The 19,670-nt window shown below is 48.9% G+C and overlaps 1 protein-coding gene across 1 annotated transcript; it reads left to right on the top strand.

Moving 5' to 3' along the window:
- The first annotated feature begins 1,525 nt into the window (after nucleotides 1-1,525).
- Nucleotides 1,526-9,267, top strand: LOC101549046 (galectin-4). The gene is given in 10 exon segments (XM_055136967.1): nucleotides 1,526-1,570; nucleotides 1,864-1,952; nucleotides 2,705-2,909; nucleotides 3,783-3,917; nucleotides 8,038-8,064; nucleotides 8,152-8,190; nucleotides 8,360-8,389; nucleotides 8,635-8,723; nucleotides 8,868-9,033; nucleotides 9,121-9,267. Coding segments are annotated over 10 exon segments (972 nt in total).
- The last annotated feature ends 10,403 nt before the right edge of the window (nucleotides 9,268-19,670 follow it).

A 19,670-nucleotide genomic window follows, 5' to 3' on the forward strand; every position in this document is an offset into this window, starting at 1 on the left:
CCCAAGCATCCCATATGGTTCGCCGAGCACCACCAGGAGTAATTCCTGAGCCAGGAGTATCCCCTGTGCATCGCCAGGTGTGACCCAAAAAGCAAAAAAAAAAAAAAAAAAAAAAAAAAAGAAAAGAAAAAAAGAAAAAAGGCTATAGAGGAAATATATAAGCAAGCAATTCGCTTTACAAATACAAAATCCAGAATTACCAGAACGTTTTAGCCTATAAGTAACCAAGATTGACTCGGGGAACTGTGACAATGAGGTATAAAACACAAAGGAAAGGTTAAAATAAACTCAGGGGATTAGAGATGCTCTCAAGAGCACTGTAAGCTTCTCTGGGAGGAGAAGGGGCAATTCACTGATGAAGCCTAAAATACTTAGGGTTAATATTCAACAGTGGTGGAAGCTTCAGGGACTTCAGTGGGCAGGCACAGGGCCAGCAGGAGTCACAGGCCCAATGGGTTCCCAGCCTTGGTAGACCCCGTGCCCCAGGATTGAGGGAGGGTGTTCACTCAAGGGAAGGGGATAGCCCTCACCTATGGATGTTCACCTGAGTGGTGCCGGAGCCAGAGTCTGGGCAAACTGCCAGAGCCACCTCATCTTGGGTAAGCTGCCATATTTCTCTAAGCTTTGGCTTTTCCTCCAAAGACCTCCAACTCTGGATATTTGTTGGGAGGCATATTTATGGAATTCACGCCTTGTCAGAGTTTCTTAGATGGCAGATGTTGACAAGAGCACTTAACTTTAAGGACCTTTTGAGCCGGTGAATCAGCTTGTTTAGCACAGTGGTTAAGGCATTGCCCCAAGATCACACAACCAGCAAGGGAGGAGGGGGCAGACGTGGGAGGAGGGCCCAGGGCTCAGTGCTCATGATCAGTGTACATAGCACACATCAAGCTCAGTGAAGCCGGGGAGCAGGCACACAACACCTCCTCCCGCACCCCGTGGTCTGGGAATCAAGTCTAGGACCTCTCATGCATGAGGCAGCTGCTCTGCCACCGACTCACACTCCCAACCCCAGGCAGCGACTCAATGTGCTTTCAGGGTCCTGGGAGTGTCTGCAGCGCCCAATGCCCGCTGGGTTCACACAGTCACCCATTTCCCACCTGTTTCTGGTTCATTCCTGCTGCCCTTCCTTGCTCAACCCACCGGCCAGGCCTTACCCTCCCTGTGTTAACAAGGGCTCTAATAAGAGCCTGGCAGGGCTGAAGAGCACGGCCCTTCCTCTTTGCAAGAAGGGTCTTGAGGTGTGTGTGTGTGTGTCTGGGGAGGTCCTCACCTGAATCCCACAGGCGTGACCCAGATGAGGTAGGTTCTAGTCAGCTACAACTGAGGCAGATAAGAGAAGGGAGACTGGGGTGCCCTTGGGAAGACCTGAGCCTGAGATCCCCGCATGACAGTCTCTGTGAACCTTGAGACCTTCTTGCCCCTCCCTTCTGCTCAGGTATAAGAGCCAGCCCCAGCTGCCATCTGTTCCATTCCCCACTCGAGCAGCTCTGCCCGCAGGACCAGCCGCAACCCAGCTCTCAACATGGCCTTTGTCCCTGCACCCGGCTACCAGCCCACCTTTAACCCGGTGAGATAAGGATCCAGGCCCTGATCTGGGTTCACCCTGACAGCCCCCCCCTCCGCCCCCCCCCCCCCCACCAACTCACCAGGTTCCCTAAAGCTCAGGGATACTCCTGGGACTTGATTTACTTCCCACTGAAATTCCATTCCTAACAATCAACCCTTTTTTTCTTTTTCATGCTGATCCTCACCGCTGGGGTCCCTCTCTCTTGTGAAAGGGATTTGGGGACTTCCTCAGGAGGGGACAAGGCCACCCTATATGCATGACCATTGAGTCCCTTTGCCCGGTGCTTCCCGCAGACGCTGCCTTACAGCAATCGCATTCCGGGCGGCCTCAGTGTCGGGATGTCCGTCTACATCCAAGGAGAGGTCAACGAGCACACGAGGAGGTGAGGGATCCCTAGGCTGGTCTGGGCCGCTGTCAGATCACAGTAAGGATCACAGTGAGGTCCCACTCAGGCCCTGGCACTGCTGGAGAGAATGCCCCCACAGAAGGAAAAATAGCCATCAGACACATACTACACACACGGTGATAGAGACCAATATTGAGATGGGAGGGGTGGGGAGGAGCTGGTCATTGTCCCTCTAAATAGGGGTGCAGGGATGGTCTCCCAGGAGGGTACATTTCAGGAGGCACTGAAGGAGGAGAAAGGAAATTTCTGGGGGTACATTTTATGGAAGGGCCTTGAAAGAGAAAGGAGGGCCAATCCAAAGACTGAAACTCGGGGTGACCGAGTACTGGAGAGCTCAGGGTGATCCAGAAGGGGAGTGCTCTGACTTTAGTGCTCTGACTTTAGTGGTTTAGAGCTCTTGGCTTGCACGGCAGGAGGAACGGCCTTGAGGGCCAGGGAGGCCTGAGCTGCGAGAGCTGTGGGTGCTGGGACAGTGCCTAGAGAATCTGAGTTGGAGTTGGGGGTGTCAGTGAGTAAGAGAAGAGAAGGGGGCCCTGGGAATCTGTCCCTTTGCCTGTGGGGACTCAGGGCAGCGCACTCCACAACCCCCACCACTTCCCTCATCAGTAGTTCCATTCACTCCCTCTGCTCCCATCTCCCGTCACCCCGAACCACCCCAGGGTGGGACTGAGAGGGCTCCCTGGAACTCCTATCCAGTTGCAGCAACTTGGCTGGGACACTTACCCCAGATTCCACGTGAACTTTGCCATGGGGCCGGAACCAGAGGCCGACATCGCCTTCCACTTCAACCCCCGCTTTGATGGCTGGGACAAGGTGGTCTTCAACTCACGGCAGTCGGGCAAGTGAAATGAGGAGGAGAGGAAGAGGAGCATGCCCTTCAAAAGGGGGGAGCACTTCGAGCTGGTGGTGATGATCATGCAGGAGCATTACAAGGTCAGAGTCCGGCACATCTCGTCTCTTCCTGTCCTCATTTCCTCTGCTTCTTTTATGACTGACTTTGGTGATACTGATTTGTTTGCCAGTGGTATATTGGATGATGCTGGGGGACCATGTGGTGCAGAGAATCAAACCTGGGCCTTGTACACAGCATGAACTCCAGCCCCTCTGTAGAGTTCTTTCTCCATCTCCATTTGTTTCTTTTTACTTTTATTTGTTTTTGGGGGCCACACCAGGAGATTTTGGTCTTCCACCTGGCTCTGCACTCAGCGATCACTCCTGGCACGTTCAGGAAACCATATGGGATGCTGGGGATTGAACTTGGGTCAGCTGCATGCAAGGCAAATGCTCTGGCCCCCTCCCTGCGTATTTTTCAGAGTTGGGTCCTAGTCAGAGTCAGGCAGTCTCTGTTAAAACTAGACCTCAAGGGGCCAGAGAGATAGTACAGCAGTGAGGGCACTTGGCGTGAATGTGGTTGACCCAGTGATCCCTGAACGCAGAGCCAGTCATAAGCCCTGAGACAACCCCCCCAAAAAATTTCCCCCAAATCCAAAACAGTCTGATTTGATCCTTTCCCAACCTTGGACCATGCTTCCAAACCACTCTCATTGACCATCTCTGAGCTGTTTTTCTTTTGGTACCTGGCTGGAACCCAGGACTTCACTTCAAAGCATGTACTTTTCCGCCGAGCCACCTCCCCACACCCATGGAACTGACCTTTGACCTCAGTTTGACTTTAGGACTCCCGAGGCTCCTGACTGAGGCACCAGCTCACCTCTCAGACTTTGATCAGAGTGAAAATTTCCTTGTTTTCTGTTTTCACCTTTCCAAGGTTACTAAGTTTTTGACAACCTTCGCCTTTCCCTCCAGGTTATGGTGAACGGAGATCCCTTCTATGAGTTTGGGCATCGGATCCCAATCCAGGCGGTTACTCACTTGCAGGTGGATGGGGAATTGATGCTCCAAGCCATCAACTTCATTGGTGGCAATTCTGCCCCCAACCAGGTGGGTGGGAAGTTTCATTGCCTTCCTTCCTTCCTTCCTTCCTTCCTTCCTTCCTTCCTTCCTTCCTTCCTTCCTTCCTTCCTTCCTTCCTTCCTTCCTTCCTTCCTTCCTTCCTTCCTTCCTTCCTTCCTTCCTTCCTTCCTTCCTTCCTCCCTTCCTTCCTTCCTTCCTTCCTTCCTCCCTTCCTTCCTTCCTTCCTCCCTCCCTCCTTCCCTTCATCCCTCCCTTCCTTCCTTTCTCCCTCCCTTTCTTTCTCCCTCTCTCCCTTCTTCCTTCCTTCCTTCCTTCCTTCCTTCCTTCCTTCCTTCCTTCCTTCCTTCCTTCCTTCCTTCCTTCCTTCCTTCCTTCCTTCCTTCCTTCCTTCCTTCCTTCCTTCCTTCCTTCCCAGTGGTTGATTTCCGTTTTTTTTTTTTTTTTTTTTTTGCCATACCTGGCGATGCTCAGGGGTTACTCCTGGCTCTGCACTCAGGAATTACTCATGCCAGTGCTCAGGAGATTGTATGGAATGCTGGGGATTGAACCCTGGCAACCGTGTGCAGGCAAATGTCCTACTGGCTGTACTGTCACTCTGACCCCTGTTTGATTTCCTGAGAATCGTTGGGAGCAGGTCCCTCCGCTGAGTGAGGTTGTTGAGCGGGCATTGACGAAGGCAGCCCTGGGCCACGTTCATCACCTGACATTGTGGGTCACAGCAGTCTAGGCCTGGAGGGGGATGTGGAGTGGGAGACCGAGGATGAGCTTCCTGGAGAAGGAGTGTGTAATGTGAACCGGGAATAAAGGAGAGTGGGTGGGGCTGGGAGATAGCCCTAGTGGTAGTTCACAGGCCAGTGTGGGTGGGCTGGAAGGAGGTTCAAAGGCCTGGGGTAGTGCTTTGCCTACGGGAGCCCCGTGTTAAATTCTCAGCATCACAAGGTCCCCAGAACAGAACCTGGAGTAAACCCCAGCACTGAACTGGGAGAAGCCCCCTGAATCTTGCTGGTTGTATATTTCTTCAAAGGACCCTGAATTTGGTCCCCAGATGAAAGCCCCTCAGGCCCCCCGCCTCCCATTACTGCATGGCCCTAGGACCAGGAGATCAGGGTCCCCAATTTAAGGGGGGGAACTGGGATTCAATTAAAAGATAAATAAATTAGAAACAAACCAAAAAAAGGGTAGGGGACAGCCTCTAGGAACAGATAAACTCCAGGAAATGCTAACAGGGTGAGCCCCAGGGAAGCTGGGGTCACGATGCTAAGGAGTGGCACACACTAGATGGGGTGAGGCTGCAGCGGGCACGGCCAAGACCAGGAAACTACTGAGCAGCTCTGGGAAAGCTGAGCAGACACATGACATGTGCCCTAGGTGCCCCACTTCCCAGTCTGCAGCGACCCAATGGCGTGGAGACTAGAATGTTCTAGAACACCCACAGTACATCACCCTCAAGACTCCAGGCATGACACTCAGTGAAGGGGCTGGACTTCGCAACCTGAGACCACCCCAGCACCTTCACAGGGAAAGTGCTCTGTGACCACCAGCCCCGTTTTGCACATGTGCAGAGGGAGGCAAAGTGTTTTTATGAAATGAATGCATTTATTCACTTTTGTTTTTTGGGGCCACAGCTTGGCAGTGGTCAGGGGTTGCTCTGGATAACTCTTGGAGGACCGGAGGTGCAGGGCTACAATAAGCAGGGTTCAATGCTGGGGCTCACTCTTGATGATGCTGGGGGGATCATGAGATGCCAGGGATCCAACCTAGGGCTCCCTCATGCTTTGTATGAGCTCCAGCCCTTTGAGCCTCCTCTCTGGTCTGGTGTAAAGCGTTTAGATTTTGGCTTATTTTGTTTTGACGCTTTGTCTTACCCTGGGTTCTGCACTCAGGAATCACTCCTGCTCGGGATCCCATGAGATGCTGGGGATCAGCCCTGAGTTGGCCGTGTGCTAGGCAAGTGCCCCCCGCCTCTGTACCATCTCTCCAGCTCCCTGTCATAAAGCATTTAGGGAACTTTTGGCGAAGTTTCTGAAGCGTTTAGCCAAGGTCATGGGGCTGTTTGGTGGCGGGCTGGCCTGAGCTTGACTGTGCTTCACAGGCAGGAGGCGGATCTGGGGAACATCCTAGCCTACAGGTGTCCCTGTTCCTATCACACACCACCTACACCGTTTAAACAGGAAACCAGTGCTGGAGCGATAGCATAGCGCGAAGGCCCTTGCCTTGTAGGAAGTGAACCTAGGTTTGATCCCTGGCACCCCATATGGTCCCCTGAGCCTCACCAGGAGTGATTCTTGAATGCTGAGCCAGGAAGAAGCCCTGGGCATCGCTAAATGTGCTCAAAAGCCCTAAAAATAGAAAAAGGAAATCAGGCAGGGGGAGGTAGCTGAATGGAAGCATTGTTTGCCTGTTTGCCTTGCATGCACGAAGCCCTGGATTTCAGGCTGTACACACCCCTATCCCCCACCACACAGAGAGAGAGAGAGCAATCATAAAATGAAAAAAAAAAACTAATTGTAAAGTTAAGATGAAGACGTTACTGGTTCCCGCTCGAGCAAATCGATGAGCAACGGGATGACAGTGACAGTGACAGTGATTTCTTAGGAGCCTTCAGAATAGTTTCCCATGGAACACAAGACAGAAAACAGGACAAGGGGCCGGGAGAAGGTGCAAAGGGTAAAAGCACATGCCTTACAGGGGCAAGGCCCTGAGTGCAGACCTGGGACTGCCCATCTCTTCCTCATCATTATAGGGTGGTCCTCAAAATCCCTGCCCCCCCAGGACAGAAAGGAAGACCATGGGAGTAAGATGAAAGAGAGGAAGGTGGGGGAAAGTGGGAGGAAGGAGGAAGGAATGTCTGGGCAGAAGAGGGGAGAGAGAGGGAGAGAGAGAGAGAGAGAGAGAGACAGAGAGACAGAGAGAGACAGAGAGAAAGAGAGAGAGAGAAAGAGAGAGAGAGAGAATTAGTACAGAGAGAGGCTGAGTGTGGCAAATAGTCACACAGAAGGCAGCATGGTCTCTGCGGGCAGGAGGGAGGATGTGATGAGTCCCAAGGACTCCTAAGCACCCAGAGATGCAGGATGGGGGGGTCAGAGGGAGCATCAAGTTGAAGTTTGAAAAGAGGTGAGCAGGGGAATGGGGGGCGGGGTACTGAGGAGAGTCACTTCAGCATGGTTTGCAGGTTATGGGGGAGGGGAGGGCATAGTGAGATCCTGGCTTACAGAAGGCAGTGGACGAGAACAGAAATTTTTGTTTTTTGGGGGCTGGAGTGATAGCACAGCGGGTAGGGTGTTTGCCTTGCACGCGGCTGACCCGGGTTCAAATCCCAGCATCCCATATGGTCCCCTGAACACCACCAGGGGTGATTCCTGAGTGCATGAGCCAGGAGTGACCCCTGTGCATCACCGGGTGTGACCCAAAAAGCAAAGAAAAACAAAAACAAAAACAAGACAGTGACAGTTTTTCAGTCACACTCGGCTGTGCTCAGGGCTTACTCCTGGCTTTGTGCTCAGAGATCACTCCTGGGTGGGGTACTCAGGGGGCATATATGCAGTGTGGGCAATTGAACCCGGATCAGCCTCACGCTTTACTCTGCATTATCTCTCCGGCTCCCAATTTTATTCTGTTTTGGGGCGACAGCTGGCAAAGTTCAGGGACTATTCCTGACGGGTTGCTTGGGGCTCATTCCCACAGTGCTGGGGTACCGTGTGGTGCTGGGGCGGAGTCCAGAGCCGCAGGCAGATTGATGGTGCTCAGGCTGCTGAGCCCTGGCACAGACCTTGTCCTGCAGTGGGTGAGGCTGGAGAGATGGCTCAAAGGATGGAGCATGTGCTTTCCTGCACAGCGCCCGGGGTCAGTCCCCGGCAGCACATGGTCCTGCAGGCAATGCCAAGAGTCAGGAGTAGTTCCCATTACATCACCAGGTCCCAAAGCACAATGACAATAAAGAAATTTCTCACTGAGCACTGGAAGGTCCCTCATCAGAGTGAGTCATTGCTAGGATTGAACCGTCTGGTGCCACTTCTTTTGACCTCAGGGTTCCTGTGGATGGTGAAATTGTGTGTGTGAGGGGTTATCCTGGGGGAGCATCTCTTAAAACCTCCAGGTCTGAGTGAGGACTGACCCTCATCTGCTCCTTCTCCCTGTCTGTTCACAGATGCCCGTGGTATGCCCGGCATATCCCGTAAGTAGCTGACGTGAGGGGAATTTCCCTTTGATGTGGGGTGCAGTGCCTGAACCCCCTAATGATCGCTGTCTTCTCTGTACATAGGGCCCTGGAGTTGACCCCCAACCACCAGTTAGCCTGCCTGTAAGTAGGAGGATTGTCTGATCATGGGGGGGGGCAGGGAGTGAGGATGGGGGGATGTGGGGTTGGCTCTCCAGCCGTGCTCACCCAGCACCCCGAGAAATACCTGTGTGCCGTGATCTGCCGTAAATGTTGGCTGACAGCTCTATTCTCTCTCTCCTTCACTGGCCAGTCCATGGAAGCACCCCCAGTCTTCAACCCGGTAAGACAGCCGTTGGGGGGTTCGGACTGTGTGAGGGTAATCTGGGAAAATAGAAAGAGATGGAGGGTGGGGGGCCCTGCTTGGGGGTGTCTGGGGAGGAGGAAGTAGAGTGGGCAGAGGGGATGGGGAAGGGGTGGGAGACAGGGGTGCATCGCCTAGGAGGAGTGGGTACCTTGCTCTGACATAGTACCTCTGGCTCTGGAATCTGATAACTGGAAGATGATGGGACCCCATTTTCCCCGCAGCCTGTGCCTTTTACGGGGAGACTCCAAGGGGGCCTGATGACCCACAGAACCATCATCATCAAGGGCTTCATACCCACTTCGACTCAGAGGTACAGACCCCAGGTGGAGGTGGGATTCGCAGCCCTCATTCTTGGGATCCCGTCTCTAGACCTTCCCCCTTTGGGGACCCCAGTACTGGACCCCTCCCCCTGCCCCCACCAGGTGCTGACTCCCACTTTCCTCTCTGCTACCAGATTTGCCATCAACTTCAAGGTAGGGCTCACGGGGGAGGTGGCCCTGCACATCAACCCACGCTTGGACGAACGCTCCGTCGTGCGGAACAGCCTCCAGGACGGCGCCTGGGGGGCCGAGGAGAGGGACATCTCCTACAACCCCTTTGCTCCAGGGCAGTTCTTTGATGTGAGTCCTGCTCTCCTCCCCTACCGCCCTTGAGCCTGGGAGCCCTGTCCCGCCCCGCCCCCTCTCACACCCACCCCTCTCCTGCAGCTGTCCATCCGCGCCGGCACGGATCGCTTCAAGGTGTTTGCCAACGGCAGGCACATGTTTGACTTCTCCCATCGTCTTTCAGCCTACCACACAGTGGACATACTAGAGATCACGGGGGACGTCACCTTGTCCTACGTCCAGATGTGAGCTACAGGGAGGGACAGGGGGACCCAGAAAGATCTCCCAAAAGCTCATCAAAGCCCCTAATAAAACATCTGAGGGTGTCTTATGGGTGTGTATTCCAGCCTCTTTCACATTTGAGAGTCCTTTGCAGCAGGTAGGCAAGCTCGGCTTTCTCCTACCGATGGGGAATGCGTCTAGCCCTGCCACAAGGCTGTCAGTAAGAACCAGGAATTACCTGAAACTTAAGCATTTTTTTTTTTTTTTGGCTTTTTGGGTCACACCCGGCTGTGCACAGGGCTTACTCCTGGCTCTGCACTCAGGAATTACTCCTGGCGGTGCTGGGGGAGAATATGGGATGCTGGGAATTGAACCCAGGTCGGCCACGTGCAAGGCAAATGCCCTACCCGCTGTGCTATTGCTCCAGCCCCCTGAAACTTAAGCATTTTAACATTGAATGAAGCCAAGGGGCCACCTCCCTCCTGGAAAAGTTCCTCAATATTGGGAAGACTTGAGTTCAAAGAGGAGGCCTAGAATTTCGGCTAGGGTCATTAATAACACACGAAGCACAGATCTGAGTTACCAGAAAGATCTCTCACTGTCTTCTCTTCAGTCTGTTCCCATGGAAGGTGTCTCATACTAATGTTTTTGTTTTTGAGGGGGAGGGCTTTTTGGGTCACACCCGGTGACTCTCAGGGCTTACTCCTGGCTCTGTACTCAGGAATTACTCCTGTCGATGTTTGGGGGACCATATGGCATACTAGGGATCAAATCTGGGTCAACTGGGTGCAAGGCAAAAATGCCTTACCTGCTGTACTTTGCTCCAGCCCTTATACTAATGTCGCTAGAGCATCTCTTCCTAAGGGAGAAGCCTTTTAGAATTATTCTAAAATAATTTTCCTTTGCAGTTGAATGGGAATAAAGTTCCCTTTGTTTGGTGAGCCATCTGTTCATTTCCTGTTGAGTATTCTGGATTAATAGAAATACTCTCTGTGGGGCTGGAGTGATAGCTCAGCGGGTAGGGTGTTTGCCTTGCATGCGGCCGACCCGGGTTTGATTCCCAGCATCCCATATGGTCCCCTGAGCACTGCCAGGAATAATTCCTGAGTGCAGAGCCAGGAGTAACCCCCTGTGTATCTCCAGGTGTGACCCAAAAAAGCAAAAAAAAAAAAAATCAGAAAAAGAAATACTCTCTGGATGGGAATAAATTCTATAATAGAATAAGAATTATAGCCAGTTTTTTTAGTGTGGAATCCACTTGACTACTTCCTTTAATGATCTCAACTCCCCCACCTTTAAAAAAATTTTTTTTATTAGTGAATCACCGTGATTTGTTACAAGCTTATGAACTTTCGTGTTTACATTTCAGTCATACAGTGATCATTTACCCATCCCTCCACCAGTGCCCATTCTCCTCCACCAATGTTCCCAGTATCCCTCCCACCCCCCCAACCCACCCCCACCACCCCTCCCTGCCTCTGTGGCAGGGCATTTCCCCTTGTTCTCTCTCCTTTTGGGTGTTGTAGTTTGCAATAGAGGTATTGAATGGCCACCATGCTCGGTCTATAGTCTACTTTTGGCACGCATCTTTCAACCCGAATGGGTCCTCCCAACATCCTCCACTTGGTGTTCCCTTCTCTGTCTCAGCTGCCTTTCCCCAAAGCATGTGAGGCCAGTTTCCAAGTTGTGGGGCAAACCTCCTGGTCCTTATCTTGGGTGTCAGTCTCCCATTCTGTTACTTTATTTTTTATTTATTTATTTATTTATTTATTTATTTTTTTGCTCTTTGGGTCACACCTGACAATGCACAGGGGTTACTCCTGGCTCTGCACTCAGGAATTACTCTTGGCAGTGCTCAGGGGACCATATGGGATGCTGGGAATCGAACCCGGATTGGCCGCGTGCAAGGCAAATGCCCTACCCGCTGTGCTATCACTCCAGCCCCCCATTCTGTTACTTTATATTCCACAGTGCGCTCTTTCTATGCCTGTCTCTCTCTTGCTGACTCAACTCACTTAACATGATACTTTCCATTCAACTCCCCCTTAAAAAAAAAAACCCTGCCACTGCACAACTGCTTTTTGAAAATTTTATTTTCTGCTTCCATTTGGCTCAGAATTTATTTCTCACGTTACTTTGGACTCTTTTAGCTGTTAAATAATTCTCACACATTTCAAATAGATGCGCGTGCATGTAGCACTAGGAAAACTTATCTAGAATGAATATGGATGTGCACTGTAAATCCTCAGCAACCTGATGTGTTTATAGAAGAGCAATTCTTTCGGCCTTTGGAGATGATTTTTCTGGTGGCAACACTCTTGCGTCCATGGTTCCAGTCAGAATAACAACAAATGCAGCAAAAGCAAATGCAGCTTTTCTAGTCCCTTCATGTCTGAGCGTTGCTGGGTCGTGCCAACCAAACCAAACCCCAAAGCAAACAAACAAACAAACAAACAAAAAACTTATTTCCCATGGGGCAAAAATAAAATTTTCTTTTTTTTTTTTGGCATTTTGGGTCACACCCAGCAATGCACAGGGGTTACTCCTGGCTCTGCACTCAGGAATTACTCCTGGTGGTGCTCAGGGGACCATATGGGATATTGGGAATCAAACCTGGGTTGGCTGCATGCAAAGCAAACGCCCTACCTGCTGTGCTATCGCTCCAGCCCCCAAAATAAAATTTCCTAAGGTGTGCATTATGTCTCTCCCTAGAAAAGGGGTTTTGGGGCAACTAGTAAAGAATGAGTTAAAGAGTTAAAGAGAAAGTTCTGATAATGGTAACTCAGTGGTTGAGTAAATGTCCTCATTCTGGGGATCACATCTACCCCCATTTCTTTAAATGGAGTTAGCCAAGAGATGTCCTGGATATTGCTAAGGACAAAGAAGGTAGCTCCACTCTCAGTTAAGATATTAATATTGCTACATACCCCATCAAAGGTCAACCAAGGCATGGAAGGTGTAATGAGTGAGTAGTCAGAGCAGGGAGCCAGCAATGAACTTGGGCCTCCGAAGCACGCTTTTGTTTGTCTTGGTTTTGGGGCCACAACCAGCTGTGCTCAGGATTTCTGCTGGCTCTATGCTTAGAGCTTACTCCTAGTGATGTTTGAGAATGGAAGAAGGCTAGGCCACATGCAGGGCAAGCACTTAAACCCATGTGCTGTCCTGTGGCTGCTATTATGCATTTAAAAATTATCCATCAGGCAGTCAATCATGTGGTCCCTTATTCTCCTCTCTCCTCTGCTTTAGTAATACCAGTCTGGGTCTCTGAGTGAGGAAGCAGCCATGAAAGCCACAGGGTCCGCTGTCAGAGTCCATCTCCACAGACCCAGAAGCTCTTAAAATCTGGGGATGGAGCAATAGTACAGCAGGTGCTTGCCTTATACATGGCTGGCCTGGGTTCAATCCCCAACATCCCATATGGTCCCCCGAGCACCATCAGGAGTAATTCCTGAGTGCAGAGCCAGGAGTAAGCTCTGAGCATCACTGGGTGTGGCCCAAGAAAGCACCCCCCCCCCAAAAAAAAGCCAAAACAAAGCAAAAATATGTGCTTCTCTTAGAATCCTTTGATTTAGGGGTGCAATAGCTGGATAGAATTACTTGCAAGCTCCCACTCTGCCAGAGTAACTGAGAAGATACGAAGATCTGAAATTCCTCTGTCAAATTGCAAGAATATTTCCAGAATTTGGGTCGGAGCGATAGTACAGCAAGTGGGGCGCTTGCCTTGCCTGCAGCCAACCCAGGTTCGATTCCCAGCATCCCATATGGTTCCCCATGCATGGCCAAGAGTGATTTGAGTTCAGGGCCAGGAATAATCCCTGAGCACTACCTAGTGAGGCCCCATCTACTCTTCACATGTACGGTCAAGGGAAAAGGACAAAGAAGGTAGCTCAAATCTCAGATATTAATATTCCTACCTATCCTTGCAAAAATAACCCCATGGCTCAGAGGTTGTAATGAGTAAGTCAGAGCAGGGAGCCAGCAATAAATTTGGGCCTCTGTATTGCTCTTATTTTGGACTTTGTTTTAGGGTCACATCCAAGGGAGCTCGGGACTTACTCCAAGCTCTATGCTCACATCTTCTGGTGCTCTGGAATCAAATTAAGGTTGACCACATGCAAGGCAAGCACCTTAACTCATGTGCTGTCTCTCTGGCTGCTGTTAATACTTAAAAAAGGGGGCGGGGCTGGAGCAATAGCACAGTGGGTAGGGCATTTGCCTTGCACATAGCTGACCTGGGTTCAATTCCCAGCATCCCATATGGTCCCCTGCACCGCCAGGAGTGATTCCTGAGTGCAGAGTAAGGAGTAACCCCTGAGCATCACTGGGTGTGACCCAAAAAGCAAAAAAAAAAAAAAAACCCAAAACACCAAACTCTGCTATTAAGCAATTAATCATGTGGTCACTCATTGTCCTCTCTCCTGGTATAAGACGTCATGCACTTGTCTGGCATGTGGCAGGCTTTATTTGATCCCTGGCACCATCTAGATTCTCCTGAGCACTGCCAGAAGTGGTCCTTGAGCACAGAGCCAGGAGAAATCCCTGAGCACAGTTGGGCATACCCCATACAAAAACCCAAACCCAAACCCAAATGCTCTCTACTTCTCAGTAGCTGCCTGTGCACGTCAAACTCAGAAAGCATTTTATTTATTTATTTATTTATATTTATTTATTTATTAATTAGTGAGCCACAGTGAGGGTACAGTTACAGATTCACACATTTTCGTGCTTGTTTTTCCCTCATGCAATGTTTGAGAGCCCATCCCTCCACCAGTGTCCATTCTCCACCACCCATGAACCCAGTATCCCTCCCACCCACCCCAGTCCCATCCCCCCCACCCCACCCCGCCTCTGTAGCAGGACATTCCAATTTGATATCTCTCTTTCCTTTTGGGTGTTGTGGTTCCAAATAAGGGTATTGAGTGGTCGTTCTGTTCAGTCTCTAGTCTACTTTCAACACGCATCTCCCTTCCCGCACAGGATCTCCAATCACATATTACTTGGTGTTCCCCTCTCTATCTGGATGACTTTCCCCCAGCGTGTGAGGCCAGCTTCCAAGCCATGGAGCCAACCTCCTGGTATTATATACTACTATTCTTGGGTATTAGTCTCCTACTCTGTTGTTCTATATTCCACAGATGAGTGCAATCTTTCTATGCCTCTCCCTCTCCAGAAAGCATTTTTAGATTCAGTATAGATATTTATATCAGGTTTGGGCAAAAGCAGTTATTTAAGTCTTTTTGAGGTGAATTTTCCCTTGGCAAGGCTCTTGCTTCCTACCCGCACAGCAGAGCCTGGCAAGTTCCCTGTGGTGTATTTGATATGCCAAAAACAGTAACAATGATGGGTCTCATTCCCCTGTCCCTGAAAGAGCCTTCAATGTGGCACCATTGGGAAGGACAAGTAAAGAGAGGCTGCTAAAATCTCAGGGCTAGGACGAAAGGAGACGTTACTGGCGCCTGCTTGAGCAAATCTATGAACAGTGGGATGACAGTGATGCAGTGATACTTACCTAATCAAAGGTAGCCGAAGACTCAGCTGTTGTAATAACTAGGTCAGAGCAGAGAGCCTGCAATGAACTCAGGCCTTCTTATCTGCACTCTTGTTTATTTGGTGCTCAGGACTTACTCCTGGCTCTATGCTCAGGGGTCATTCCTGGTGGTGTTCTGGAATGGAAGCAGGGTTGACCACAGGCAAAGCACAAACACTTTAGCCAATGTGCTATCTCTCCTGCTTCCATTAATGCATTTTTAGCTCTATCAAGCAATTAATCATGAGATCCTTCACTGTCCTCTTTCCTCTGTTTTGGTATTTTCAGTCTGGGTCTCTGAATGGGGAAATAATCATTAAAGCCACAAGGTGGAGCTGGAGTGATAGTACAGTGGGTCGGTCGCTTGCCTTGCACACCACCGACCTGGGTTCAATCCCTGGCATCCCATATGGTTCTCAAGCACCACCAGGAGTAATTCCTGAGTGCAGAGCCAGGAGTAGCCCCTGAACATCACTGGGTGTGACTCCAAAAGCCAAAACAAAATAAAACAAAGCAGAAAAGGTGTTTGGAGAAGTAAGCTCCGTGAATAGGACTTTGCCCCAGGGAGCGTTACTGCTTGATTTTCAGGTGAATGATTTTTCTAGATTAGGTATATCAAAACTGAAGCCGAAACATATTGGTGATGCAAGTTAGGGAAGTGCCTGTTGGCAGCTCTTGTTCCAGCTTAGGGGCTCTAAGTCAGTCTCCTTTAGTACCTCATAATCCTCTGGGCTTATCACCAAACCCACAGATTCAAAGTCTACAGGATCCCGTCGTTCCCCAAAAGGCCATCACTTGCTTCTTAGTTTGAGGGTTTGTGAGCGTAAGAATAATTTTGCTTTTGCACTGCAAAAGAAACCATAATAAAAATGACACCTAATATTCACCTAGCCCTTAACTGACAAAGCGTAGCTATCCAAGATATATAAAGCACTGATAGAAGTAAACAAGGAAAAAAACCCAAACCAATCTCATTAAAAAAATGGGGACAGGAGATGAATAAAAAATTTTCACGAAAGACAAAATGGGGGGGCGGGCGGAGTGATAGTATAGCAGGTAGGGCATTTGCCTTGCACTCGGCCAACCCGGGTTCAATCCCTGGCATCTCATATGGTCCCCAGCACTGCCAGGAGTAATTCTTGAGTGCAGGGCCAGGAGCAGCCCCTGAGCATCGCTGGATGTGACCCAAAAAAGAAAAAAAATGGTGTGGCCAAAAGGTATATGGAAAAATGTTCTGCATCACTTATCCTCAGGGAAATGCAAACCAAAACAACCATGAGATATCATCTCACACCAATGAGACTGGCAATACAAAAGAACAAAAAGGAATCAATATTGGTGTGTAGGTAAGGGAAAAAACTCTCTGACCTGATGGGAATGTCAACTGGTCCAACCTTTTTGGAATACGTATGGACACTTTAAAAATGCAAAAAACCCAAAAAACAAAAGAAAGGCATATAGCCTCCATATGGTCCAGAAATTCCACTTTTTGGTCTCTACGCCTAATGCCTAAAGGCTGAATTCAGAAAACTCATGTGCACATCTTTGTTATTTGCAGCATTAATCGCAATACTTCACATCTAGAAACAACCCAAGTGTCCAGTACAGATGACTGGATAAAGAAAATATGGTATATATAACCAGTGCAATACGACATGGGTATAGTAGGCAATCAAGCAAGGTCTTGCTATGTGGATGGATCTGGAGAGTATCTTGCTGAGTAAAGTTAGGAGAGGAACAGATACAGAATGATCTCCCTCTTTTGTGGGGTATTAAAAAGGAGTAGGGAAATAACAAATGTTGAACTGCAATAGAAACTAGAATTGGTGTTGGTGGGAAGTTTATCACAGTAGAGAGATGGAGGAGGTAATAGATTGTAACAAGGGAGGAAACTGGGACCGTGATGGAGGAAAGTGGACATTCCTTTTTTTTTTGCCTTTTTGCTTTTTGGGTCACACCCAGTGATGCTCAGGGGTTGCTCCTGGCTCTGCACTCAGGAATAGCTCCTGACAGTGCTAGAACAAGCTTATGGGGAGTCGAGGATTGAACCCAGGTCAACCATGTGCAAGGCAAACGCCTTACTCACTGTACTATCACTTTGGCCCTGGAAAGATATTCTGATGGGGATATAGTGCTGGGTTTAATGGAATGAAAATCTTTACATAAACAGTAATGTAAATAGTGGTGTCTAAAATCAAATAAAATCTTTACTTTTTAAGTAGTTTTGTTTTGGGGCTATGCACCCTGCTGTCCTTGGGCTTATTCCTGACTCTGCACTCAGGGATGCCTTCTGGCAGGGCTCAGAGACCACATGGGGGTTCCAGGGATTAAATTCACTGTACTATCTCTTCAAAACTGAAACAAAATAAATTTTTTGTTTGCTTTGGGGCCACACCCGGCGATGTTCAGGGTTTACTCCTGGTGCTGCACTCAGGGATCACTCCTGGAAGGCTCAGGGGACATAAGCAATGCTGAGGATCAAATTCACGTAGGCTGTGTGCAAGGAAAGTGCCCTAACAGTTACACTATCTCTTCAGCCCCTGAGTTAAATAATATATATATATTTTTAAAAAGTAAAAGCTGATGACTAGATAGTGATTGACTCTCCAGAATAAGAACAGATCTTAAATACTAACCTTTCAGTCTAGCAATTTGTGCCTTTGTTAGTGAGACACTATATCCTCATTCATCAAGAACATTTAATATCTAAATGGTGTGGCCAATTGTGGCCTCTTGAATTAAACAACAATTAAAAATGTCATGTACATATTGGAGAGTGACTTCATTCTCAACCATAACTCTTTTTTTTTTTTTTTTGCTTTTTGCATCACACCTGGCAATGCACAGGGGTTACTCCTGGCTCTACACTCAGGAATCACCCCTGGCAGTGCTCAGAGGACAATATGGGATGCTGGGAATCGAACCCGGGTCGGCCGCGTGCAAGGCAAATGGCTTACCCACTGTACTATTGCTTCAGCCCCTGTTCTCTAAAAAGACAGTGTTTGTAAAGCCCTGGAGAAAGACATCCCGGTGAACTGCACTGTTTCACTGGAATCAAGACCTGCCCATCAAGGTCAGAGTGTAGAAGAATTCAAAACAGATAAGGAAAACAAACACACTCTATTTTGTTTTCTTTTTATTAATTATTTATTTGTTATTTATTATATTATTATGGGCTGGAGCGATAGCACAGCAGTTGGGCATTCGCCTTTCATGAGGCCAACCCGTGTTCAATTCCTCCGCCCCTCTCGGAGAGCCCGGCAAGCTACTGAGAGTATGGAGCCCGCGCGGCAGAGCCTGGCAAGCTACCCGTGCGTATTGGATGTGCCAAAAACAGTAACAATAAGTCTCTCAATGAGAGACGTTACTGGTGCCCGCTCGAACAAATCGATGAGCAACGGATGACAGTGACAATTATTATTTATTTTGATTTTTAATTTTTTGGTTTATTTTTTGCTTTTTGGCTTTTTGGGTCATACCTGGCAATGCTCAGGGCTTACTCCTGGCTCTGCACTCAGGAATTACTCCAGATCTCCCAATCTGCCTGTTGTCTGCCGTCTACAAGTTATTCACTCGAGTCATCCTAAATAGAATTGTCAGAACACTAGACAAAGGACAACCATGCGAGCAAGCTGGGATCCGAAAAGGATTCAGCATGATCAACCATATCCACATGGTAACCAAGCTCATTGAGGTTTCTCGAGAGTTCAAGATGCCGCTCTGTCTAACGTTCATTGATTTAAAGAAGGCCTTCGATTCTGTTGAGACTGAATCAGTCATTGAAACCCTAGACAAACAGGGCATTGAAACTTAATACATCAGGATCCTCCATGAGCTGTATTACAGATTCACCACCAGGATCTCATCATTCTACAAGGAAGTGGCCATTGATGTAAAGAGAGGGATTTGGCAGGGCGACACTATTTCACCGAAACTCTTCAGTGCCACCCTCGAGAATGTCATTCAATGACTGGCATGGGAAGGAATGGGAGTGAAGATAGACAGTCAGCAACTATACCACCTCTGTAGTCATTGTTTTACTTCTAGTTTTAAGAGTGTTGTGCTTCCTTTATTGCAAACCACAACAGCTAATTAGAGAGAGAAAACAGAAGGGAATGCCTTGCCACAGTGGCAGGGTGGGGTGGGGGGGAGATGGGATTGGGGAGGGTGGGAGGGACGCCGGGTTTACGGGTGGTGGAGAATGGGCACTGGTGAAGGGATGGGTTCCCGAACTTTGTATGAGGGAAGTATAAGCACAAAAGTGTATAAATCTGTAACTGTACCCTCACGGTGATTCTCTAATTAAAAATAAATAAATTTAAATAAAAAAAAAAAGAGTGTTGTGCTTTCCTGGGGATATGATTTATCCTTTATATATATATCTAAATAGGGGTGCCAATGAAGATTTTTTTAAATGTCTTACACTTTCAGAGAAACTCCTGACAGATTTGAGAATGATGTTGGGTCCTTGTGGACAAGGTTGGTTATGGCAGCTGTTAAGAAGGACGTTAGAAGTTAGGCTGGAATTGAGGGGTCAGGAATTTAGGAGAGATCTTGCAAGAATTGTTGGTTACCTTATCTGCAAGGACAGAGGAAGGGAATTGGCTTATACTCTCTCAGAGGAGGATTTTTTTTCCTGAAAATTTATAAGGGCACAAATCTGTATCACTGTATCACTGTCATCCCATTGTTCATCGATTTTCTCAAGTGGGCACCAGTAATGTCTCCATTTGTCCCAGCCCTGAGATTTTAGCAGCCTCTCCTTACTCATCCTTCCAAACGGTGCCGTGTTGGAGGCTCTTTTAGAGTCAGGGGAATGAGACCCATCATTGTTACTGCATTTGGCATATCAAATACACCACAGGGAGCTTGCCAGGCTCTGCCATGAAGGCACAAAATGATC

The sequence above is a fragment of the Sorex araneus genome, chromosome 4 (assembly GCF_027595985.1).
Source record: "Sorex araneus isolate mSorAra2 chromosome 4, mSorAra2.pri, whole genome shotgun sequence".
Lineage (NCBI taxonomy): Eukaryota > Metazoa > Chordata > Mammalia > Eulipotyphla > Soricidae > Sorex > Sorex araneus.